The sequence below is a fragment of the Vanessa cardui genome, chromosome 1 (assembly GCF_905220365.1).
Source record: "Vanessa cardui chromosome 1, ilVanCard2.1, whole genome shotgun sequence".
Lineage (NCBI taxonomy): Eukaryota > Metazoa > Arthropoda > Insecta > Lepidoptera > Nymphalidae > Vanessa > Vanessa cardui.
The window spans coordinates 8,139,457-8,166,153 of NC_061123.1; the positions used below are offsets into that span (position 1 = coordinate 8,139,457).

Below are 26,697 nucleotides of genomic sequence, written 5' to 3' on the forward strand. Positions count from 1 at the left end.
AACGGATCTAACGATGGCTCGTAACCGGTCTAGTGGTTTCACAAGAACAAAAAAGTAAGTCGCGCGAGGAGTGCGGGATCCGGTACGGCGGCCGCGCGGGTGTTAATTACAACATGCAGTTATGATGATCGTGTGGATTGTATTAGACGGGGTTATGAAGCACCACATCGGTAAGAGCGCGGCGCGAGCGGCGGCCGCGCGGCAGCCGCCCGCGCCGCGGACGAAGCGTCTCGATTCCTTTCGTTTACGTTATTGCGGAAGTTAAAAGTCTTCCTAAACGAATATCGAATAACGAGTAAAAGAGAAAAATGAGCATGTCTCGTTTACTCGCGCTCTGCGGTTAGCCGACATCACCAAGGTTATTCTTGTGCTCACCGAGTCCTTGATACGTAACTTTGACTCGATTGTCTACCGGTCAATGTGACGTGTCAAGAGTTGCTGAGTGATATGCGGTGGAACTTACGGCGTGCAGAAGACCCTGCGTGGTGGGTGGCACCACGTGGAGTGGCGTGTACACGTCGTCAGTATCCTGACGGACATAGAGCATGACGCGTTCGCTGAGCGGCGGCGTAGACGTGCGCGCACGCTTTCCGAGCACGCCTTCCAGCTCCAGAGAGTCTTTTCTGTCGCTATATGGTGACAATCCGCCTACATCCGATCGGTACCTGTATGGGTAAAAATAGAATAATGAGATCTCACGTAAGAAAATATATATACGTATTAAGTTACTTTCATATTATTTTCATTTTTGTATTGCTATTTGATAATTTTTTTTTGTAAGAGTACATGACTGTGGTATACTTACGCCGGTGCATCTGGTGGAAAGTGATTGTGAAACTTGAGCGCAGGTGCTTGAGGTTTCGCTGCGTGTAACAGGAAGGGGGAAGCACCTTTGAGGTGAGCTTCGGCTAGGGCCGCTTCGTCGTGGCCATAGAATCCCTGTATGTCCATTCCTGTTAACTTATCGATGTCTTCAGCCGGACTGAACAACACTGGCGGTTTTGATAAATCAGCCATAGAGTAAAATTCGCTTCTTTCGGTCACTGGATGATAAATCTCATCCAATTTTTTTCTGTTTGTCGCCGACATTTTTCTTTTCGCTGCTCTTCTTTCTTCGTCTCTTGTTTTTCTTTCAGCCCCCTTCAACGTACACATTAAATATGAAATGCTGATCATTACAATTTATTATGTCTTCAAACTCTTTAAGACTTATTAATGCAGCTATTTATAGCCACTGCAATAAGAGATCTTTATATTCAAAAATAAATTAATTGTATTTAATATTTTAATTTGAATGTGATATTAATGTAAATATAAATGCAAAATATAAAGAACGACATATTATAATGATTCTTACTTTGTCGCAAAAAACTTTGATTTGGCAGTATCCTCTATGATAAACTTGTGAGTCTCGTGGATCTTCAAAAGTGTCGATCTGAATATGTAGTGGTAAGCCCTGTAACCAAGAAATAAAAAAATATTTAAAATAAAACACGGCGATATTATTGAAAGAGACGATTTTTTTATTAATTTGTGAACAATTTTGCATATATGCCTAATGTTATTGTTTCAGAAATCAGAATTCTTAGAACTATGAACTCATACATAAATTAATAAATATTATTTGATTGCGCGTTTGTGAGACAATATTTTCTTATTGTATTTACTGCTACGTATGTATTTTAATTGATCACTTTGGTAAATCAAAGTAAACAAACAACAAACGCTATTTCACGCTTAAAATCTATTACTGCCTTAGCATTGAAACAAAAAACAGTTTAATAAACGTACATAAGGGATAATTGCGTAAAATTCACGAATAAGGAAAAAATATGCACGTGTCTGAATCGAATCGCTTTAAAAACTTCTTAATTGCTTTGCTTCGAGGTCGTCGTAGCGGCGTCACCCCACAATCACGCCAAGCCAAGAGACGATTAATACAACAATGTGGTGAAAACGGAAATAGCGGTAGAACAATATTGGTTAGCGATTACCGAACGACATACCTAAGTATTTTTCACGACGTTGATGACCTTACGTCAGTTGCTAGTTATCGGGTAGTCGCAGGCGACAAAGCGGTTACCGACCCCGAGCCTTGATGGCGGCGACGACGTATCGTAACGTTAATTTAAATACTTTCAGTGCCGCAAGTTCAATTAAAATTCTGCTATATAAAAAATGTGATTACATTTGTAGAGTACGCGTATATTTTACTCCCCGCGTATTTAAAACAAATAACGTGACTATCGGTAACTATCATCGCTTGTGTTTTAAGTTGAAATCTGTGCATTAATCTTACTACTATATAATTATGTCTAGTGTTTTATGCAAATGCCAACGTAAATATTTATTAACTTTGTTTTCCTTTATATGGTATAAAATACTAAATACATAAGTATATTTGATGGGTAATTATTGTTATTTTGTTTTGCAACCGTAAACTCACATATACAGCAATAAAAATACAAACCTTAACTCCCTTCTGGCTACTGAAGTCCGTACTCAAACATTGCACAGCAATATTAATCTGAAAATAAGCGAAAAAAAAAATGGTTATTCATATAGATTATATGGAATTAAACATTACATGATAGCTTGCAACATTCGTTATACCTAGAGGACGTAACATCGTATGTACTAAGTACCTACAAACGAGATTTCTACCTTACGCACTTGGAATAAGGCGCACATGTATCGACTTTTTGTGCGAAGGGCAGTAAAAAGCTTTAAGTGACAAGTTGATTTTAATGAAACTTATTGAAGGTTCGACGTAAGTGTGTAATAGCGTAGCAAGTCGACGCCGGGAGGCGGTAACCGAGGCTGAACCGAGGCAAACTCATTACTGTGGTCTATGCAAATGACCCATCGCGTTTTTCCTCGCCGCCGCCGCTGCTACCGATCACTGTCAGGGTGCATATTATATGTCGCAAACTACTTGCATCCGCTACGGCTATTCTCAGCAATCGTAAATAATTATGAATATCGATAACCGATTATTCACGCTTGAATTATGTGCCCGAGTAGAACCAAAACCAATTTTAGAAAACGGCTAGCATCACACACACATTTCTGTTTCGCGCCTTAAAGCTAAAATAGATAGATACTTAAATATAGCGTTCTCGTGCTGTAAATTTTGAAATAAGTGACGTTTGTATTGTTAGAACTGATATTTAAAATAAATCTGTTCCGCAATATTACATTTATATGAAGCTGTTTAAAATACAGACATTCAATAGCCTTTATCTTGTCTACAAAATTAATGAAAATCTCATATTAAATTGTTAGCCGTACAGTTTTAAATCAAGGTAAATCAATTATGATAAATGTATCACCGGCGCAACTGGAGACAATCACGTTTATATAAATTATAATATAAATGTGTAAGCTTATTAAAATGGAAATATTTTAATTCTTGTAAGTTCAACCTAAGACATTTGGTCAAATATGAAAAAAATGTTTTAAAAAATGTACTCCGAAACCGAAGTCTTTGTCTCGTATATTCAAGAACGACGAAATTTTTTGCTTCATTTGCAGCAAACCCAAATAAGGTTGCAGGATTTTATTCTTTTTTCAATTAGTCCTTAATAAGTGTAATCAAATTGTGATCTGAATTTAAATTTCATAAAATAATGAGCTTTTTATAAAAAAACGTTAAGGTACAAAGCGGTGTGTTTCATGTCTACTTTTGGCTCTGTAAGCATTATTGAATTATTTATTCCATTTGGAGAAAGCACGTAAACGCCAAACCAAAACATCGTATATTAATCTTCATGACTATTTACCTTGGCTGCACTTTCAAGTGGGTTCCAGTAGACGGCAATAGCATTATGAGCTACCTCTTCGATGCAGCCGGCGAGTCCGATGCTGTTCTTCGTGTCTGTAACAAAACCACAAGTTGTCATTAATCTTGTCTTCAGGTAACTGTGTACTAATGCTTGCGGAGATTTCGATTAAGATATCAACGCACAATACGTCATCGGCGACGGAAATTTATTTGCGGGGCGTGAATAATCATGTGATAGGATCGTTTCATCGGCAATTGCTATGTTTTCATTTCTGTTAGTATGCAATTAGTATGCGCGGACCTAAATTCCTATCAGTCCCACCTAGCTAAACGGCGATAAATCCGCTTAAGATAATTTATTTTAATTTTAAAACTAAATGTAACTCTACCTTTTCAAAATTACTGCGATTTAAACTGAAATATGTCTTTATAATGTTTTTTTGCGTTTTAATACTCCATAAACCATTAGTCCCACTGTAATAAGTTATCTTTAAGATTTGCAGGTGTTCAGGTAAATCAGCGCGCCGCCTTAAATAAGTCACAAGTTGATTTGTATTTTGTTACAGTTGTTTATTGCATTTTGGAGTACGAGGGCTGCATTAACAGACAGGCGGTGGTCGTTAGTGAGTAATCGTGGTGCGGCGCGGCGTGGCGTGGCGCGGCGGACGGCGCGTGGGCGCGCTATCAGTCGCTCTGCAATCTGTGCGGGCGCGCGCCCCGCTGACGTGTTTACGAGCAACGGGAGGACCGCCGCCCGCCCTCACGCACCATATTGTTTAACAGCTTCTTACAAATTTATGAGTTGAAATGACAATGTTCTTTTAAGAATTTACATCTCTACAAACTGCATAATGGTCACTTACAAATTTTGCGTCTGTGATTTATTGCGCTTAATAGGAAAGATGGATTTCCACTGATGGAAATACACACACTGCTTATTTAGTTTTATCTAATTTTAAGTACTGACTAGTTAATTCTAATTATTGAGTAAGTAGCAATTGAGTAACTTTAATAGAGTTAAGGGGATTTCATATACTTTTTGTTTAAAACATTATATAATTAATATGGCACAACGTTTATGACATAGTTAAAATAATTTTGTACTTTTTTAACTGAAATATGAAAAGAAGTGTACCTATATATAGTTCAGTATATTTAGTTCAAGGATTTTATTGCGTGAGTATATGTTTAAAAATAATAAATAGTTGATGTTTTTTTAATCGTCAATAAGTGTAAATATGCGTCAGAAAAATGCTGAGTCTTTTATTATTTTCAAAACAGTACGTTTCAAGAGTCTAATTAGTAATCACTGAAGCGTGGTGTAATGAAAACTGACAAAAGAAATAAGTGGGTAAACCAAGGAGCTACGCTGCACTGAAACGGCCAGTGGACACGCGATACAAGAAGACACGTACGTAATCGGAGAAGGTATTGTGTAGAGGCGCAGTGCGTTGCGGCGCAGGACCTCTCCCCTCTCACCTCTCCCCTACGATTGCGAGTCTCCGCGCTTTCACACGCCTGCGCACAGGTGTCCAATATCGCCCTTGACGCTGCTTCCAAGTTCGTTGCATTTGTTAGACGTCTCCTCTATCGTAACATCATATAAACACCTCCTTTTGATGTTCGTTTTATAAAAAGCTTGTTCTTTGTGTAGATTATTCAACTTTATGTATTTTTACTTACTAGTGATAACTAATTTTATGAACGCAATAAAGATAAAATGACGTCATCGTTATTTTAATATATGCAAACAACCTAAGTATATTAAGGCTATATTGTAGTAACCAAACGTTTTTAACTATGTTGATGCGCGTATAACCAAAAATGAACACGAAAGCAACGGAATTCCTACGAGTTTAGACATCATTATTCTATATAATAACACAACAAAGTAAAAAATAAAACTTGACTAACATCGAGATAAGCTAGAAACCTTGACATTAAACTTGGCCCGGCCGCGCGAATTAATGGCTTCCATGTTTTTATTTTCCTTGAGATTAAATTTATAGGCACTGCTTGTGGCCGCAGAGTCACTCATTACAAATGCTTTGAGTCGCAGCTAAGTAATGTTAGATCGTATAAAGTGTCATATATCAGCGCTGTTTATTTCAATAAGCATGTCAGAAGATTAATAAGCGACCATTCTGTTTATTACACAATATTTTACCTAACTGCTTAGCTTGAAATTTAGGTCAATTTTCATTTAACTTTACAACGAGTTTGTTTACAGCTACGATCATTTATATGATCACTTATTTTTTATTAAATGTTTTACAAATCTTATACTTATTCGCTTAGTGTAATACAAAATTATTATCATTGTAGCAAAATACGGTACGCGGGCGCGGGAGGAGGTTCGCCGCGCAATTAACATGCTAATGAACGCGCTCCTCGATATCATCGCGGTAATTACGTCCGCGCGCGTCTATATCGTACCCTTGCTTATATCTTGACTCTTCATTTTAGACAACTCAGCAGATATCATGCGATCTGTTGCCGACTGATGGCTTTAAAATGCTCGTTGTATATTTTAAGTTTGTTACGACAAATTCAATGAATGCCTTCATATCATTACTAGAACTGTGATTTCTTACGATTTTTTTGTGATTTCCTGTTACTCTTTTCCCGAGTTCATAAAGTCGGCTATCTGTATTAAATATCGTTTTACTGAACCAAACTACCGGGAAATGGGAACGCAATGTAAGATTTTTAATTAGTTATTATGAAATGTTGTCATGATGTGAATGCTACGCTAGAGAGTAATAGAGACGATGTTATTCGATACCGAATGCGGCGCCACTGGTTTTATTTTTAGACGTGAGAATTAATAGATCGTTGTGGGGTGTGGAAGATCCACTCGTTGTGCGTTATTTATGCAAATGGCCTAACGACATATAATGGTGGGTAGCGTTGTGCATTTGCGTCTCCGCGGCTATCTGCCTCGCAGCACGGTAATTAGGTCCTGCGTGGCGAGCAAGTGCCGCCGCCCGGGCAGCCGAGGCCACCGCACGCAACCTCTTCTACATGTTTCTATGTTGCCTCGAGCACGACTAACTATGTTTTTATAGTAATTTGAGCCCTTGTATTAGCTACCGTCTTAACATTTTACTCACACGAGTCATTGTTTTCCAATTAAACGTCTTTACATAAACTTATTTTAATTATTGAATCTCACGCAAGAATACCGTTGTAATATCTCCTAGGTTTAAACTTACCGGCATCTAGTATCCTCTGCTTGACTGAATGTTGTCTGCCATGCCAAAACTGCCATGCTTTGATTTCATCTTCTGGTGATTTTTCTTCTCGGAACATAAGCATTACGACGCTCTACAACAAAAATAAAAATAAATAAACATGGATTTTTTTTTAACACTTTTGACATTTTTATGTACGCATGTTCACCAGCATTGTCGGTTTTGGGACTTAACGACTCAAGCAGTGTGTGAATTTCATCATTTGTTAATTACATTGTAGCATCTTTACGTTAAATGAATTATTTTCATACTACGTGAACTTTGAATACTATTTCCATTTAGCCGGTAGGTGAAATATGCTGTTAAAGCGATTTCTATAGACAGGTTAGAAAATAAAGTGAAAAAGAAATGGCTTACGCCAGGCGTGGTGCCAGGCTGGCCATATAGGGCTAACGACGAGAAAGCACCTCCGATCGTCGCCTTTGATTGATGGATCGGTACGTTGTTCGGCGACGGTCGGCCGCGCCCTGCACCTCTATGCCAAGTGGATATACGTACGTACCAATAATCCTTATAAAATTATCACTACCCCGTCACTGATTTCTTTTTTATCGCATTATCTTTTACATATACATACATACGCCACTATCAAATCAGATATGGAAATATTCAGAACTAGCGTAGAAATTGACTATTACCTAGGACCGCAATTAAATTACGCAAGGATACATGGTTACAGTGTTAGCAACGGGTAATAAACACAATGTTTTATTGTGGATAGATGAATTTATGAGTAATTTGCGCCGGCGAATAGCTCTGCGTTTCAATAAGGGGGACACGGGCTTTCTCCGTAGATCGGGCGCTGCGTAAACTCAACGGAACCGCGCATACTAATAGATACTCCACGTATAAAATTATAACGGTATACTCCGCCTCTACATGGGCACATCACATCGATATTAATAAATATAAATATTTACTGCTTTATTAGAATTCCTAAGAGACATAAGTATTTTTGAAAATACATAATGCATGTTTAACTGTAAATGAGATTTGACTAGGCATATAATTCGTTCCAACGTATTCAAAATGTCATTCAAATTTGGGTTTATTGCTTGTAATAAATATGGCGTTTATTTGTTTTGGTATCGTTATTCATTCTGTTATTTAAGATTTGTATTATAATATAAATATCGACCACGAATAAATGATTCATAACACTTAGCGACTAATTTAGAGCCCAACTGGTAATGCTTTACGTAATTTAGTGTCTATTTTAAAGTTGCGATTGATAATGAACAATGTAGCTATTGTCGCCTGACAGAGATACATTGCTGTAATCAACAATCTTAAATGTCTGAATTAGGTAACAATTATAGGCAAGTCACCATCGCATTAAAATACAATTGTTCTTTATTATTTTTGTTATATAAATTATTTGTCATAATGAGTTGATAATATTTTTAGTGGCAAAATACATATTGGCCTATGGTTTTTGAGTGAGGTAATACGAAATAAATATTTAATAATATCCATTCAATATTGTGGCTTTTATTTTTAATAAACAAATGTTCTTTTAATTTTAATTTCAACTATATTCTCTAGTTTTTAACTACAGGATTCCTGTATGCTATTTAAATTTATTTATTCTAAAAACATATGTTATTCTTTGTTTTGGATTTTGCTTATTTATAGTTATTAAATAACCAATACATTTATTGTAAAAAATAATATATGTATATTTGTACAAACCTACATAAATATGGATTAAGCAATTATACTTTAACAATAATACTGAAATAATGTACCATATTAATTATACAATTATTAAACCAACTTCAATGCTTCGTGGTAGGTTTTTGTGACAGCCCTAGATAGGTGAGTTGGTGGTTCATTGATGATTTAAGGACTGGTCAATGTATTTTAGAGTGCCAATATAAATAAGAAGTAATCGCTCACTATCGGGTGTTTCATTTTTATCTGCCTCCATACTTGAAACAAAATAAGTTAATTCAACTGACATTTTGTCTTGTACGAAAACAATATTTTGCTAAGCAATTTGATGAGGGGAATTACACTTTATGATTAAATTTAACGTGGAATACTTTATCAAGGAAACGAACTTTTACGAGATATTTTTTTGTATTAAAAGCAATTCACGTGTTTCACAACAGTTTTGCCTTTACGGACCAGTTACTTCCAAGTTTTCGGACCGTCAATTAATTAATCGAGTGTATCGACATTCGACCCGATTTCAGGAGCCCGAGTTCGGTTGACAATCTGAGTTATCTGATTAAGCACGCTTTCTCTTGCGCCCGCGCCGTGTGTCGCACACGAGCGACCGCTGCCCGTGTCGCCCATTACGCTCTGACAACCCGAATTCATTTCATCACTCCGCTTAAATAATTAAGCATTTGATTCAAACATTTCATATATTAGCAAAATCATCGATTTGTTTTTATATCACGAGACCTTTGAAATGACTTTGATTTTCAGATTTTTAATGACACATTATTACAAACCTTGAAACCAAACTACCAGCAATTTAATGTGTAGCAAAAAAATGTTTTTATTATTATTAATTGCTTTTAGCATTCATGAATATAAAACGTTTTTTTTTGTTGTGAACTTAGTATGTATGTATATTATAAAGTATAAGCTAAATTCCTATCCCACAAAACATTTTTGATAATTCAACTCAATGGCGCCAGTATATATGTACATACATTATGATAAGTATATATTTTAATGAATGTTTTATACATATATTCGATTTGAAGATAAGACTTGGTTGAGATTTTTTTCGAAAAACCTTTAGCACATACTTGTTGTACGACATACCTACAATTCTTATTACATTTTGAAAGTTGAAACAATAGTTTCCTTTTTTTATTGAAGATAGATATTTACGTAATATTGAAATACATATTTTATATTCCTAAGCAATTTTATCAAATTGTTTTTGTTTATTATATTTTAAGTAATGGAATTGACTCAAAATCAGTCAGAGTATTCGATACTTTCAAATAATTATCGTCTAACTTTATAATACCGGTGCATAATAGAATTATTACGTTTATTAAGTTGAGACATAACAAAAAGTTAGATTACAATAGCTATGTATACACAAGTAACAACTATTAAATACACGAATTATTTCTGTAATTTAATCATAGCTATCGCGTTACGCATTCGTGCACCTTCGAATCTGTACAGCGTAATAACAATCGTAGCGGAACGTAGTTGTGTATCGCATCATCTGCTTATCAACTCGTTTGTGCGCAACATACGCGTAAGTCATTAAATAATAAGCTACGATGTAATGTAAACAGTATTGTCGCTGATCGAGATTTCTTTGTGTTCGCTTTTTGTACCGAAGCTTCCTCGTTAGCGCCGTCCGCCCATCTATCAGCTCTATCTACTTTATGACAATTATTTATGTTTACTGCGTGGTAAAACTATTTCGCTTACAGTTGAGCTTTATCGATAGCGCTAAAGTAATGCTCTGCCGTCTCGATATGCTATATCTGATACGGATACGTCTGTTTGTTAAGTGAGCCAGTTGTTTGTGCTAGTTGTTTTAACGCCTAGGTTATTTGCTGCGAATGTTCTTTGCAGTGAATGTCGGTTTCGACATAAATTCTGAGCGGAACTGTGGGTGTAACTGCTGTGCAGTTGCCTACGGTGTACGTGTCGGTATTTATTTCGTTTCATATCCAATACCTTATATCATTTTTTAATAACATTATTATAATTCTACGAAATTATTTAATTAAGAAGACTCTCTACTCATAAATAATTCTATTTCGTCAATTAGTTGTTAATCTATAAATGTAAGTTACATGACAAAGTGTGCGAGAAATTACTTATCAGTCTTACTCGGCGATTTCATTTCCGCTAGACGTTAATTGACGTATCTCATATATTAATTAGACTTCTTCATCTATTAAATAATTTTTTTTTTATAGATGATACTAAGAGTATGTAGGTATATATATAAATCGAATTGTATAAGTGATGCCCGTATATGCATAATGTACTTATAATGTGAATTATACTTGACAATTGTTTTAATGATTATACATTTATTGTCTTCACTTTGGTATTTGGCTACCTTAATATTATGAGAATATTATCTTAATTTCACTTATTAAGTAAAATTGAATAGTATTATCGGTGTCAGTCAGTGAACACTAAATCTCGATTAAATGGAGTGATTCTTGCGATCCATCCAGCGTCGGATTAACATCCGAAGTCACGCTGTAACGCTAATCTGCTTTAATGTCGAAAGGAAATGTCAGATTGTAAAGTGCAGGGCCCCGCTGGAAGCGAGATGCGGCTTAGAGTCGTACCTACCACCTACAGCAGAGACTAATTACAAGCAGTGGAACCATTATTCGTACTTAAAAAATAATATATTTTTAAAGAACTTTAACTGCTTTAATACATTTTTAATAGATATTAAAGCTACCACGTCGCCGTGAACTTAGAATAAGATTTACTTAGGGTTGCACAATAGCGTCGAGATCGCCGAATGTCGCTGATTACAGTTAGCTGTCTGCCGCCGATGCTATCGAAGATTGACGCTAAATACGCGCGCGCTGTGACAGTTTCAATATCGAAACAATGACGAACTTTGCATTACGTAACGCCATTTGCGTCCAGCTAGCTGTCAGTCATTGATGGAATTAAACCAAAGTGAAAGTTAATTTAAATACGAGCATGAATTTAATTTTCAAATGATGAATATGAAGCGCGTGAGTGATCTCTAATGTAAATATATATTACAGGAGTGATTATAGTTTCATAATTCGTTTCAGCTGTTACGTTGATGTTACCGAATAATACGTAATATTTCGAAAGCGTAATAGTTATCGTATGGCGTTACGAACCTGAAATCGAACGTGGAAAATTCACGCTTCGTCGAGCGGCGCGGCGTGTACATATATGTACATACACGTAAAGCATCTACATACATATATATCATAACCCACTATAATATAAGCGAACCATTGAAAATTATAAACGAAAAAACTAGAGTTAATTTTGCAAGTATTTTTTCCCAAAACTGTAGGTATGATAAGTTTTATAAATAAAAAGCTACATTATCATAATTTAAATTACTCCGAAAAGAAAAAGGAAAAAAGTACATTAACCAGATGCGAGCTGAGTAGAGACCGCAATTTTTTATATAATATATTTCATATTAAGCAAATGTAAATGACAAGCAACAATAGAAATAATTTTATATTCATATACCTACAACATTTAGTATGTTAATTACTCATTTGATTAATAGAATTTAATTCTTATATGTAATAAATTATAGTATTATGCAACATTTATTAATTTAATCCGTGATGGCAGACGTTTTAGTGATTACTATACTACTCGTAGGTATATAACTGATCATATTAGAGACCATATAAGGAATATAAAAAAAGTATTCTAAATAATTACAAAAAAAAGTTTGAAAAGGATTATGAAGAATTCATATTTAATGTTAATAAAGAAACGCCGTTAGCAAAGACTTTCCGTTGTATAATTTCGCAATTTATAATCATTAGTGTTTTTCTGCGACAAGCCCAAGAGAGCGGTGCGTCGCAGTGCGATGCGGTGCGGACGAGGGTGCAGCTAAATTGAGACATCTCAACGTGTGATTGATTGCGAACATGATTGGCGTCTTCCAACTATCAACGGAGCGTATGCTAATTTTTGTGTTCGATTTTTTTAAATCCTTTATACTTATAAAACTTCTTTTGGAGCTGAATACGAAAACCTTCCACGTGAATGCACCCTCTGAGAAATAATCAATCTGTCTCATATGACAGCCCTTCACTTGCCGGCGTCCGCGATGTCGGTCGAAAAGTACGCGGCGGTAGGGTCTACTCGCTGCGAACGAATGCCGACCGTTATAATCCCTCATCAAGCGTAACATGTTAAGTGTAAAAGGCATCATTAACGATTACCTTAAAAAGTTTAACCGGAGCAATCATTAAAATCGTAAAATATTGCAAAAAAAATAAATAATACAACATGTCTCGTTACTCGAGTTTCCGTTGCTACGAAAGTGAACAACAGTGATGTCAGTACAGCGATAAAAACTAGAGTAAAAAGTGTTCTGAATAAGTGTGCGCTTTATTCGTTCAAGATACGGTTTAATAGAAGCGAATTGTATAATGATTAACACATTAAGTCTACAAAGAAATCGTTTCTTTGTTCCTGACAATATAACAATTACGACGTGAATATACATTTATTTTTATAAATATATTTGTAGTTCTAAAGCTAATATTACAAATATGATCTGTCATTATAATGTAAAACAAGAAATTTATTGAATCCGGGAAAATTGTTAAGCCAACGGATATTAACTTTTAAGTAAACTAGCAATAGGTATTTATAAGGTATAAAATGACATTCGTATTTAAATTACATCACTAACTCGCATGTAAATGTACCGTATTTCTACATGTAGTTTGGCATGTGTATGTGTATGTATGTGTAATATAAATTTAAATATAAGCTGTATGCTTTTAGACTCAACTTTTACAATACTATTTTTAGACGACAATTAAGAAACAACTTGTTTTTATGCGAATAAAAAATCTCCGTATTTGTTTATGATATTCATTTTGAATAAGTTTAACACAATACAAAATAGCAGTACAAGATGTTTTGCTATCCCCTTCAATATTACCTGAACTCAGTGTAGATGATTAATTACTACATATTTTGTGATTGATGTTTTGTAGAACGTTCTCTTTCATTCATAGCCCTTAACAGGACATCCTTTCGACTACACAAAAGAATCATCTTAATAATGTATTTGTCATTTAAGATTCAAATGCAAATATTTGATAACGTCGATATAGCGTGCGAACGTTTTACGCGAATTTAGAGCGTCCTACGTGTATGTACATATCTACATACATACAGCAAGATGGTGCTTAATTAGGTGCAAAATTTCCAGTACAGGTTGTGAGTGGACGGAAATCGGCTGATGATATCGCGAGATGCAAAGTTCTGCCGAAACAAGGCGGTACCATACGTAATTACAGTCGCGCCACGCACGTCTCTCACACCAAATCTCTCTTTTTACTAAATTTTCTCATATCCTCAACCGCTTTACGGCACGCAAAACATATTTGCATCGCGTGTGAATTTTAAACTGTCAGCTACGCTGTATAACAAATGATCATAATTGGTCGTATAGACATGTCTGGTGAAGATTATTCAACCTTTTTTTAATAAATAACATTTTTGAATCATAATTAATAATACAAATACGATTTTGTTTTATTTTTAAAAACTCTTCTTTTAAGTATTCGATCGTTTGATTGTTTTAATAGCTACTAATATATTGTTACTAATAACGTCAGATTAAATCATTATGGTTTATAATAAAGCCTTCTCATACTCGTACCTAATATACATAGGAATGTGTTGATGTTTTTCTCCTCTCATTGAAAATTGCAAAACAGCTCGTTAAGGAAACACGATGTTTGCCGCATTGAAATTATTTTATCATAATACAGTAAGGTTATTGTTTAAAGAGAGCGATACTATCCGAGGAGCGGGCCGGGCTCCCGCGGCGGTCATTGTGTTCCTATATGGCGAATGTCAAAAGCGTCGTCTTAATTATCGGGCGCGGCTATACAATGCGGACTCGATTGCGGCGAGATAAGCGCTCTATATCTATCCGAGTGGTATTGAATGCGCCGGACTCGCGGCCCACTTACTGCCTTAATAATAACTTCAAACGTATGTCGCATTGTATTTCTGATTATTTCGATCTAAGCCCATTGAAAAGAGATAAGCCGTGTTTTCATGTTAGCTCTGCGAGTGAGACCGGAGAAATGTAAATAAGAAAATGTTAGTCATTTTAATAGATTAATAGATTAATAGGAACTAGATTGTTACTGTAGTCAATTATTATTTTTTTTAATTATGAAATGAAATCGATGTGAGTTAGGAGTTTCCATCTCTAAACAATAACATTTATTTTTGTTATTATCGAAACAGGATTAACCTGATTGACGAAGCTTGAATTTCTGGTTTTTCAAGATATACTAACAAACTATAAAATTAATGCAGTTTAATTGTACCGCAAACTTATTTATTATGTCATTTTCTCGGGAAGTGATAAAACAAGGGGATTTCCGATTTTTTTTTTAAATAATGTGTGACCAACAATCTTTTATAATTTATCTTTTGTTGTCTTTAAGTAATTGTTTTCTCATCGGATGATAATAAGTTTCCCATCACGCTAGATTTACGCTTAACTATTGTAACCGGTCTCATAAGCTTCATTATTATTGCAACTTAAACGTAAATTATATCGAATTTTGTCACTTTTAATCTTGTCATAATTTGTTATCCGGCAATATATATTTTTTACATAGATCTTAACCGAATATATTTCAGCTTTGATATTTAGTAACACTGTATTTCTGTATCGCTTTACTGTTCACATCAAATTCAGAAAAGAAAAAACCTCATAGAAAAAGTATAAAACGACGCTAATACATTCATCCTCTAGCTAGATGTGGAGATAGTGGTATGATACAAAAATGCTTCTCCTTATTCAGGTACATATATTAGGTGTGAAAATGTGTCATTAATCTGCCTTTCCATTATGTTATTTTTTCATTTTTATTATTTTGTATTCAAAATAATTTGAGCACAAATTTAATTTTTTTATCCAATACCATTTAACTGGCTATCGAATTACGACAAAGTATATTATTATCCTATCTACATTATTGTAAGACAAATAAAAAACACGATGAAAGTGAACGTTACGAAGGTAAATAAGAAACCCTAACCGGGAGCCGTGTGAAATGAAATTGACACGAGGATTCTGCGGTCAGCAACTTGCTGAGAGCATGTAACTACACTAAAATTATTCCTACTAAAATGTATCCTCCATCGCACATATAATATACATATTGATTTCAATCCGCACTTACAATAATCTCGGCTATTTTATTCGTACTGTGTATTAAACATAAATTAAATAGAGACGTTACAAGACATGCATATGCGACATGCGTGTGTGCGTGTTTTACGATTGCTCATACCTCTAAAGTACGTGGTTAAGCTTTCTAAGGTCCGAGCGAAGTAAACATCCGGTCACTAACCGTTAACTGGCTACATGCTGCAGCTAAATCAAATATCTACAAATCCCTTGTGTTAATTACATATTAATATTTTTTCCATAATTTGCTTTTTAACACCCACTAATTCCTGTACTTTTTAAATTTCGTGGGATGTTTTTAAAAACCTACAGTAATGAAATACGTAGCTCAATTTGAAGAATATATTTTAAAATGATTTTTGCAAATGTATGTTTTGAAGAGAAATTACTCATGAGCAGAGGACTGCACAAACCCTCAGGCGCATCTACTCATACTGATATTCATTTAGTAAATGCACATTACTCAATAAATCACGAATTTTAAGATGAAATACCACATAACGATTATGGTAATAGGCAATGTTTGCATTCTTACATACTATATGTGTATAAATCTTCGAGTTAAATTACATTAATCACATAGACGTAAATATTACAAATGCATCCGGTTGTTTACTTACCTTAACGGTTTGGTTCTTAAGTGGTTTGTCTGGATCATGGACATATTCCAATGTGATGCCATAAAACTGGCCCTTATTGATGTAAGTAATACGGTCATCTTCACGGCGTTGCGAACTGCTACTCGCCGTCTCCAGGTGATATTTGAACCCATACGGAGAAAACCTGTCAGAATATGTCAAACATTACTAAAAATCATGTACATCTTACTCGGATACAGAGTACGTAACAAAAAGAAAATGCAATTTTATTTTTAGTTTTAGTAGTCATATCAGATTTCTAACAGTGGAATAAGAAAGTCATTGCAGCTAAAATTCGGTAGAGACGTATAAACTGCACAGTAATCTTGCTTCTTAAACATTTCGGAAAAAATGCGATTTCTTCTTTGATGTTATCTAGAGATACATGCTCTCGACAATAAAGTTTCCATGAAGTAAAGTAATAAAAGTGCGCAAAAAGTGGAAATCTTAATTGCACAGCCGGTAGAGCTTGTCACTAGCGTCGTTACATAAAGGCGTGGAGATCCAGTTCGTTGTGCGCAATGAAAAACTGCGTTTTCTCGCGATTTCCTGCGCGTGGGATCAACGGAAGGAAAACCCCGCTAATTTAACTGCATGCATCGCGTGCTGCGGCTCGTTAACGGCGACGCTCGTGAGTCTTGCGACATCGCGACACGACTCCACGCGCCTCTCTGCCTTGTCGCCGCCGATCTCAGCCCACGCCCGGACAAATTCACGCACCCTCACTATTCAGCCAGACCAGGAAATAGCAAACGTCATTATCAAAGCACTCTATTGTACCACGCCTTTACTTTGAGTCGTTTACTTATATAACTCGATAAAAAGCTATAAATTGTAACAGAATATTTAATCCACCAATAAATCTCTTCGTGAAATGTAAATAGCGAGTTAGGGTCGGCTCAATAGTTGACTTGCGGTCGGACCATTACTTTAAGCTTATTGAAAACAATTTGGTAAACAGTCCTGCTGATGTTAGCGATTTAAAGTGAGCACAGCAGATAAAGGCCGTGTAATGCAAACGCAACCGACATTGACGGATCGGCCGCAGCGGTTCTCGCCTATCTGATTCTCTCCGAGTTATTTCAAAAGTAATTTCCATTTGTGACGTGACTTGGTATTGTCATTTCAACAATTCTGATATGCTTTGTTAGATAGTGCACAATTATATCTACCAAAGTTAGATGCTAACAGCATAGCAGAATCTTACGGAATGAGATTTTTAACGAAAAAGTATACTAAGTAGAAATTGGTTTTAGAGACAGAATTTATCGCTATCCTGAAATTAATGGCAAGCTAGATATAGAAGCTGCCAAATGACTATCCCTGTTTTCCTTGTTCTGTGTTCTGTTGTTGCTTTTGCGTGATATGTAGGTACTAAGCAGATGGACCAATTAATTATATTTAAAAACTCATTGTTAATAACAATAGATAACCTCATGATAAGCTGAGGATCAAGAGACATACGATTCTAGTTCATTAAATAAAATTTATTTCTCTCAGAAAAAATATTTTATATATTGGCAAGAAACAAGCAGATATTTTATCACCTGGGAATATACGATCAGATCGTACTCAATAATAAACTACGCATTGTTTTCGAATGAGCTTCATTACAAATTTCAGCAGCGCAGCATCCGAAAAAAGTCACTTCCTGCGTGAAGACGAAGGCCTTTCATGAATAAATCAATCGGTGAGGCGCGGAAATTGATGAGTGCACAAAAAGCTTCGGATCGTAGCGACAACAAAGTGCTTGCAATAAAAACGCATGCCGCGATAAGAGTTCGCTGGCAACGAGCGACGTCCCGCGGAGCCCGCGCTGCACCGCCAAATTAGATGCGCATAAATCTGACCCTTTTATACTTACAATACTATTACTGACCACGACGCTTTGTGTTACAAACACCTTGTTAAGGGAGTATATGTTAATAGTCGGCTATTGTCATAAATTATTTAAAGTATCTACTTTGCCTTGTCTATTTTACGTATTTTAATAACATTTAATGAACCTATTATAACTTTACATTTTTATTAATAAAGCAATTCGTAAATGTAAAATTTTAAAAAACCGCTCGGTAAAATGATATTGTTTTTCATTCTAATTTCGAAATTAAGCTATTCTTAGCAATTTCTATGAGTTTATCAATTTAAAAGGCGTAGTCTTGCCTCCACATTGTAATTTGAAAGAAAATAAATTGTTATGTCGCTATATACGGAGAAAAGTGCGTGCATGTCCATCGTATCAATCGCTGATGTAAATTGAAGGACCATTGTGCGCCTGAGACGAATGCCAAGACTGATGAAGCGTTCTGTACAGTCAGAAGACCGTAAAAGTAAAATATATTTGTGTTGTATATTTTGTATTATAACGCTTCTTCAGTCCTATACAAAAATTATTGAATACATATTAAAGTTATTTAATTATTTCGATTTGTTTGATTTTGAAGGATATCGGTGATTAGGATAATTGATAATATTCAAATTAGTAGTTCTAAGGAGGCTCTGTATCGCGATATGCCGTTGCGGTGTTGATGAGAGCGTTCAGGTGATATTATATAATAGCGGGGAATGGACAGCCGACTGCAAGTCGCGCCGCCCGACACTCATCGTCAATCGTCACACTTGACACTGTACTATTATTTGCTATCAACATTCTATTTAATGACTCATACAAGTGTTTTCCGCGGTACATTATTTACAGCGATATATAATATATTCAGAAACAATGAATAAAACATCGTATCAGTTATTTAGGAATTTTGCTGCATTAACATAGCTAATTTAATATAATTTAAAAAACTTCGTTGATAAAAATATTTTATACGAGTTTAATAATAATTAATTAATAATCATACTTTTTTAAATATTGGAAATTAACAAAAATTATGGAACGGCGAACTTATTCGAATTCGATATTTTTTTTTCTAATATTAATTCAAATAGATGCACATTTTGTGTGAAATTGTATTTATTCCTTTTCAAGCAGTTTCCTCGGCCTCTTTCTGCTGCGAGTATCTATTAATAGTATTCATATCTGTAGTTCCACGAATATTTTGTAAATTTTAAATACTACTGAAATACATAAAGCTAAAACAAACGCAAGTCGACACAAAAATGTAAGCATATTATAGCTAGCTACTGGTGGAAACAATTACCTTTAGTTGTAATTAAAAGCAATTTTTGAGACAGTCTTATATTATATGACTATAAATAATTGTTGGAACATATTTAGAATTTATTCCTAAACGTCCACTTAGTACATAATTATTTATGAACTATATAAAAACAAACAACAGTTAAAATTACGTGTTAAAAGATATTCTACTAAATTCTACGAGGCATAACTTTTGCACTTAGAATGTGTCATGGATAAACATACAAATTACCTAACAGATTAAGGCCAATAGATATCTACATGTACATTACCTGCATTTATAGTTAAGATATACGACGATGTTTAATGTAAACATTCGAACTAAGGATACGAAAAACAGTATAAGTGATGTAGATTTCCCATTACTACAGTTATATAGCTCTCTGAAGTGATAATCATAAATGTATACATTAGCTGATTAGGTTACAAGTTGTAAACTGTTCAATCCTGTGTTGAACATGTAAATAAAGTGGCTATCGGGGGCATCCAATGAACAAGTGAACATTCGTCGGGTACTATCCTCGATAAGTATTCGTTCAAACATTTGAGAAGAAATTCTAACGCGTCAAAACAAAGTTGAGAACCAGTAATTGACTACGAGTTAATATAACTCGAGAGCATAAAAAATACGTAGAAACGATCGAATTTTTAGGCCAAATGCAAGCAAGTAATTATCGAGATAATAATGCTAATGCACTTATCATGTTGACGACTGTTTCCGCCGCAACATACAAGTCATTCGAATAACGATTTTGGGAGTTCAAATTTAACTTATTTGTTGAAGATTTATTTTATTCGACAAATGTTGGCTTATAAACCAAATACAATAAACTAGAACCGTGGGATGCAATGCTTAATATTTTGTCTAAGCGATACGGAATCTGCGCTTGTCAATAGCACGTCGCAAAATAATTAGGAATTTAACAATAAAATTAGGTGTCATTATTTGTCAAGTCGATGTAATATATGTAGAAAATGTACTAGAAATTAGTAATTAACGAAGCGAAACAAAACAAAAATAAACAATCGAAATAGCATACAAATGTCTGCAGAGATAGAGAGAGAGAGAGAATGTGATACATAATTATGTATTTACATATTTAACTAACAATAAATAGCAACGCTGTCTAAGTGTAAATGTAAAGTAAACTTAAAGTAATTTAGTCTAAATACGATACTCACATTTCTTATAACGCCTTCCAAGCATGAGGCGGCGTGGAAATAAAATAATTTTCATTATTCAATAGTTACCTAATAAGGTGCGTGCAAAACGGTTCATTACTGGATTCCAGTAGTAGAGTAAATCACTAGTTAGTAATATTTCTTATATATTACGGGAGTTTCTACTTTATATTAGCTTTGCGTAACGTAGTTATTAAAATGTCATATCGATAAAATTAATCTTATATCATATTGTTTTGAAGGAAATCAGGCATCCAGATAAAAACTGTTTAATCTGTACAAAATTTCTACTGATAAAGCAGTTATACTATATTTAATAGCTGCGAATGACGATTTCTAAGTACCTATAGAATTAATTAAGTCGTATAAGTAAATAAGTGAAACGTATACATATAAATGAATCAGAAGAAGGAATTCGAAAAGCGTTTCTATCTCTATACGGAACGTTGTAAATAGTTTACAATAATTAAGCCCACGTCAAATGTAATTTTTTTCATTCAGATTTATATTCATATCAAACAAACTACTGTAGGGTCTTTAAATCTCATCTCACTTCTACAAAATTATCTTGTTACAAGACAATTAACTAAGAAAAAATAGGAAATTGACAATTAACACACACTTTCTGTTGCATTCAACAATCACGAAGTTTAACTTAGCACCTCGCATAATCAAACAAGTTACGAGATGTGCGTACAATGATCCTGCCTTTACCTCTAAAATGTACGCATATTATCATTGAAATTGATAGTATATTAAAAACTCCGACCTACTTGGAGGCATTTTAAAATATATTTATATTGCAACAATGCGTGTGCTACGCATTTTCAACATTGAATAGTAGTTTGACAGTTACTACATTAGGATGTTACAGGTGATTCGAGAAAGGGCCTTTTTATCACAAATTCGAGAAGTGCGAAGTGGTACGTCAATATAGTTTCACGGGATGTTTGTTGTTTTCATCTATTCACACTAGCGGCACGCATGTAGGTAGGTTAGGTTAGGTTATACGGTAATAAAATCATTTTTACAATTTACACAAGCCATTAGAGTTAACTTTTCAACAGCAGGAGAAAAATACTTTTACCACTGTTAATAATCACAGCAGACCATCCTTAATTTAGTCAGGTTGCTATCCTTTAGTCGGTTAAGTACTGGATATGATAATGATATTAATAAGAACAATAATAACTTACAACTTAGCGATTTGGATCTTGTCAGCGTCATTTTGCCGTCCGAAGTCGTGCCAGGGGCGCGTCCGGGGCGGTTGCGCGGGAGAGTGGTGCGCTGCGGGGGTGCCGCGGCCGTCTTCTCCCACGCCGGGCTGCTGGCAGATTACCGTGTACTCGAACGACTGTATGGACCACAAAAACGTCAAATATACAAACTTATACAAACACATAAATCTTATCTCTATTCATTTTTTCACTTATTAACATAACTAATATTGTTGAAATTGGATATTTAATGCACAAATAAATAAATTCATCTTAAAAAAAACGAGTTAATTTTGGATTTTTAGCGTCGATGAACTAATTAACATACAAAATTTAACACATTAGCTTTAACATTTTCGCATATACCAATGGCAATTATAAATTACAAATTAATTTGGTATTCTATATTTAAATAATTTTACATAAGATAAAATTGGATGGTAACTTTATTATCAAAGAAGAAAATAAACCACAACGACTGACACTAATTTGAAGTCCAATTAAGACTACAAATTGTTTTCGTTTTCAGATAATTTCTTTGTATGATGTTGAAAATAATTACTTATTAAGGACTGTGACGATCGGACTCTTCAATATGAAATAAGTATGTACATAACTATGATTTCGATCTTTTTTTATGTGCATACTAGTAAAGATAATAAACAAACAACTATCTAGTCGATAATTACTTCACTGTTAAGCTTTAAATTCGGATACATGTTTGTTAAAAACTGTAATCTTGAATATACATTTTATATAGAAATAATAATTATAACATAAAATAAAAGAACTATTAATATAATTAGACCTGGAGCTACTTAGCTCTAGATAAATAATTCAAACTTGTGTAACGAAATTATAATGAAAACGATTTTAAAACAGGCAATCATTCATTATTCGACCATTATTCAAACAAACAGTAAGTTATCCATTTTCGTTATATATATTAAATGAAATACAGACAAATTGTAAACAATTTTAATTTTAAGAGGTAGCTACTGAATTTTGAAAATTAAGTAACACTAATAATAATTTTATATCATTATATCACAATATTTTGTTTTATAATTATCATTATTCAAGTCGTATTTCCCTAATAATTATTTATATAAAAATAATTTAATTATTTAACTAATACGTATCAATGTAGACCATTTTGAATAAGTCGTTCTTTTGATTGTTCGAGGTCACCGCTGCTACACGTGTATCCGAACTTAGCATAAATATTACAGTATTCTTTAATGTAGGTATCTACGTTCCGCAAAAACTTAGGAAGCGAAATGATCAAAGTTTATTTTTTAACCATTACGTATTATGTCCGTAACTTTAATATAAATTCTTGTATGTATAATTAATTATGTAGAAAATCAATAAACACAAAAAATGTTACGCTCATGTGATTACAATGAATACTCGATCATCTGTGATGTTCGATATAAATTAATACGTTCGTTGTTCTAAGTATGTTGTTTGTTACAGAACTTAATGAATGAACTGATACCTTGTAGTATTTTATTGTTTTGCCTGTCTATGTAATCGTACGCTAACCAACGCCGTAACCAAACTCATTTAGCAATTGGCAATCGTTGTAATGTACTACATTACCTAGTCTTGTTAGATTTTTCAGACGATTGTTTTAAATAGATTTTTCCAAAATCTTTGGCGATAATTATATTTGCAATATTTTTGCGAAAATATTTAATGTCTACATATATTACGAAACGAAAATATTATTACATCTCCTACACATGTATATAAATTCACTTATTCAGAATACTAATAAAAAATAATAACTAAGAAACTAAGTAAAAAAAATATATTTATTTCACGATTAAATGTGAGCGAAGTTACGGAAAAATATTATGTAGGTATGAGAACTGTTATTTTGATGAATGTGATACCTGCTAAAGTGTTGTCATAAGAATTTTATAGTTTTATACAACATAAATAAAACTATAAATTGCCTTTAATATATGTAAATTGTTTTAGCAGATTTAATAAAAGGCGCTTAATTTAAAGTTTACAGACGTTTTGATTAGATTTATAATAATAATAGGTATGTTCTAACAAGACCGTTGCTATCCAATTACACAGTTCTCTTAGATATTTTCTATGTTTGTGTGCAGCACAATACAGATAAAATAATTAGATTGACACAGTGGCCAGCTCGTGAGCGCCACACCTAGGAATGACAAGTCCTTCAAACGCACTTAGTTGAGACTGATTATACAGTAGGAGTCATGTCAATTTGTTATTTGAATTATTCTAACTTATAAATTTTAAGACAAAACACAAGCTGTTCCTAGTCATGTCGTCTGACGTTGCGTCACGACCGTTGTTTCCAAGTAATAGCAATTAATAAAGATAAGTTCATTTATTATTGTACAATCTCCTTTTAAAACAATTTACTAAATAACCGTTACAGGGACCTAGTCGACATTAGCAGATTACTTTTATGAACTTGTTATATTAATGTAATTTACGGAATCTAATTAGGTATATAAATGCTGCTTAAGTTTTAAATAGCCTCGTTTATTAGCGTGTTATTAGTTACACCTAATTATTTCAATTAAATAAAATCAGTATTATATACGTAAACGTTTGCAATTTAGGTTTTAACGTTACCTAGTATTTATTACTGGTTTAATCCATATCTAATACTAAAAGTATGGATGTAAATTACATTTCATTTTATTACCTATTGATATGTTATGAATAACATAATATAACCTTTTTAAAACTCTGTAATAAATTATACATATCGCTAATTATGAAGAGTACAGACACAACACATTTAGATAATTAAAAGATAAAGAGCGCGGGAGGGCTTCTGTGATAGTATTGGCTTAATTTAAAAGCAAAACAAACATGTTTCCCGAACTGATTTAGGATCCCTGTTGGTATACATGTTCAGAAGCCTAGTTTTATGTCATTGGTAGTTCATAAAACAATGTATTACAATTATCTACAAAACAATGTTCATAACAAGTCCCTATTTATTTCTTATATGAAATGAATATTTTCACATGCATGAAATGAATGAAGTGTTCTAATAAGGCTGAATAAACGAAATGTGAAATAAGATACTTTAAAGCAAGTGTGTAGTGTAAAAATGTGCGTAAGTATCGAGTGAGAAGCCCGCCAGCCCGCGCCCTTGTCTCTCGTAGAACCGACCTGCTGGACAGTGGTGTGGTCACGAGGTGTGACGGCATCTGCACCGATGCCGCTGTCCGGTGATGGCAGATCCACAGTAAGGCCTGCGGCAGCGATCACACTCTTGCTATGGTAGCGAGGCGCTGAGTATCGGTCACCGAAAGCTGATGCTGATGCCGACTCAGTGTCACTGTAGGGTGGTGCAGCCCTTTGTTGATATCCATCGCCGACAAAGTACTCTCGATAGTAGGGCTCGCCAGCAAAAGATGCTGTTTGCCGTGGGTACTGGTCCCCATAAGGTGTCGGACTGGGCGTGCCTGGAGGCGCAAACATTTGCGCTGCATACATTGCCGCGTCAGGCAAAAGCGAGCCAGCTGAAGAGGCCCGTGACGGTACCGGAGACGGCGATGCTGCTTCGCCAGGCTCGCCGACCGCCACCTGCGGACACACGCGTCTGTTACACGCGTTCTCCCACGACAATTGTCCGCTCCGTAAAGTCGACGCGTACATACCGCGTCGACACAGTCACTGCTTCACGTACACTAGGTTTGTTCGTTTAAAACACAGTCACGATAGAGGTATATTAAATCCCGATATGTTTATGTGGTCCGATGGTTCACCTAAAACTACATGCACAGGGCGGGCAGCGCTGGCCGGCCGGTTTAGGGCGCGGGCGGGCGCGGTTATTTTGACTCGAGCGAGATGCTCGGCACATCGTACGCTAACTGCGATAAATTATACATGAATAACCGGTAAGGAAAGTGTGTGAGTGCGTGCGCGCGCGGCGGCGGCGTGCGAACGTGTGACGCACCTTGTGTCGCGGCGGCTTGAGCGCGTGCGGCTCGGGCTCGTCGACCACCTTGCGGCTGAGATCCTCGGGCTCGCGCTTCACGAGGCCCGCGTGAAGCAGGCCCGAGAGCTCGCCCAGCTCCGCCCCGTGCGCGCCATTGGCCGCTTTCAGTGCTCCGCCGGCCCTGCGGAGGGGAGACAGGCGTGATTGGCGATAATGCGCGCGCGCCACTATTTCTACGGCCGACCTCGTTGTGCGCGCGCAATATCGCTACACTATCATTTTGCTCTATGTGCTACTATCAACTATATACCAACAAACAAGTCATTTTAAGATGTAAATATGATAGTTGTTAATTTTTTATTCAGATTGAAATGTATAGATGAATTGATGAGTTTATTTCATATTAAATTTAATTAACTGCAGCACATATCACAAATCTAAAAATATTTTTTAAACAACACATATATTATTATTCATACAAAAAAACCTGTCCTCTATGGGACTTTCCTAATTAGGTACATCAAATTATTCGGAAATATTATATGTATTTGTTACTTTCCTAATATGGCCTAAAACAATAAGGTAGGTACTTACCTACATATGTA

At 35.0% G+C, this 26,697-nt stretch overlaps 1 protein-coding gene across 5 annotated transcripts in view; it reads right to left on the bottom strand.

Annotated features, from left to right (window-relative positions):
• The window catches only part of LOC124532587 (protein grainyhead), an 86,421-nt gene that overhangs the window by 1,355 nt on the left and 58,369 nt on the right, over positions 1–26,697 (bottom strand). For 4 of the 5 annotated variants that reach the window (XM_047107688.1, XM_047107754.1, XM_047107599.1 and 1 more), the window contains 10 exons: positions 26,111–26,273; positions 25,321–25,737; positions 22,126–22,283; positions 16,579–16,741; positions 7,000–7,111; positions 3,783–3,877; positions 2,471–2,527; positions 1,358–1,456; positions 806–1,140; positions 464–665 (listed from right to left, as the gene is read on the bottom strand). In XM_047107688.1, coding sequence (XP_046963644.1) covers positions 464–665; positions 806–1,140; positions 1,358–1,456; positions 2,471–2,527; positions 3,783–3,877; positions 7,000–7,111; positions 16,579–16,741; positions 22,126–22,283; positions 25,321–25,737; positions 26,111–26,273 — 1,801 coding nt within the window. The remainder of the gene's footprint in view (positions 1–463; positions 666–805; positions 1,141–1,357; positions 1,457–2,470; positions 2,528–3,782; positions 3,878–6,999; positions 7,112–16,578; positions 16,742–22,125; positions 22,284–25,320; positions 25,738–26,110; positions 26,274–26,697) is intronic. The other variant, XM_047107830.1, reaches the window with a different exon arrangement.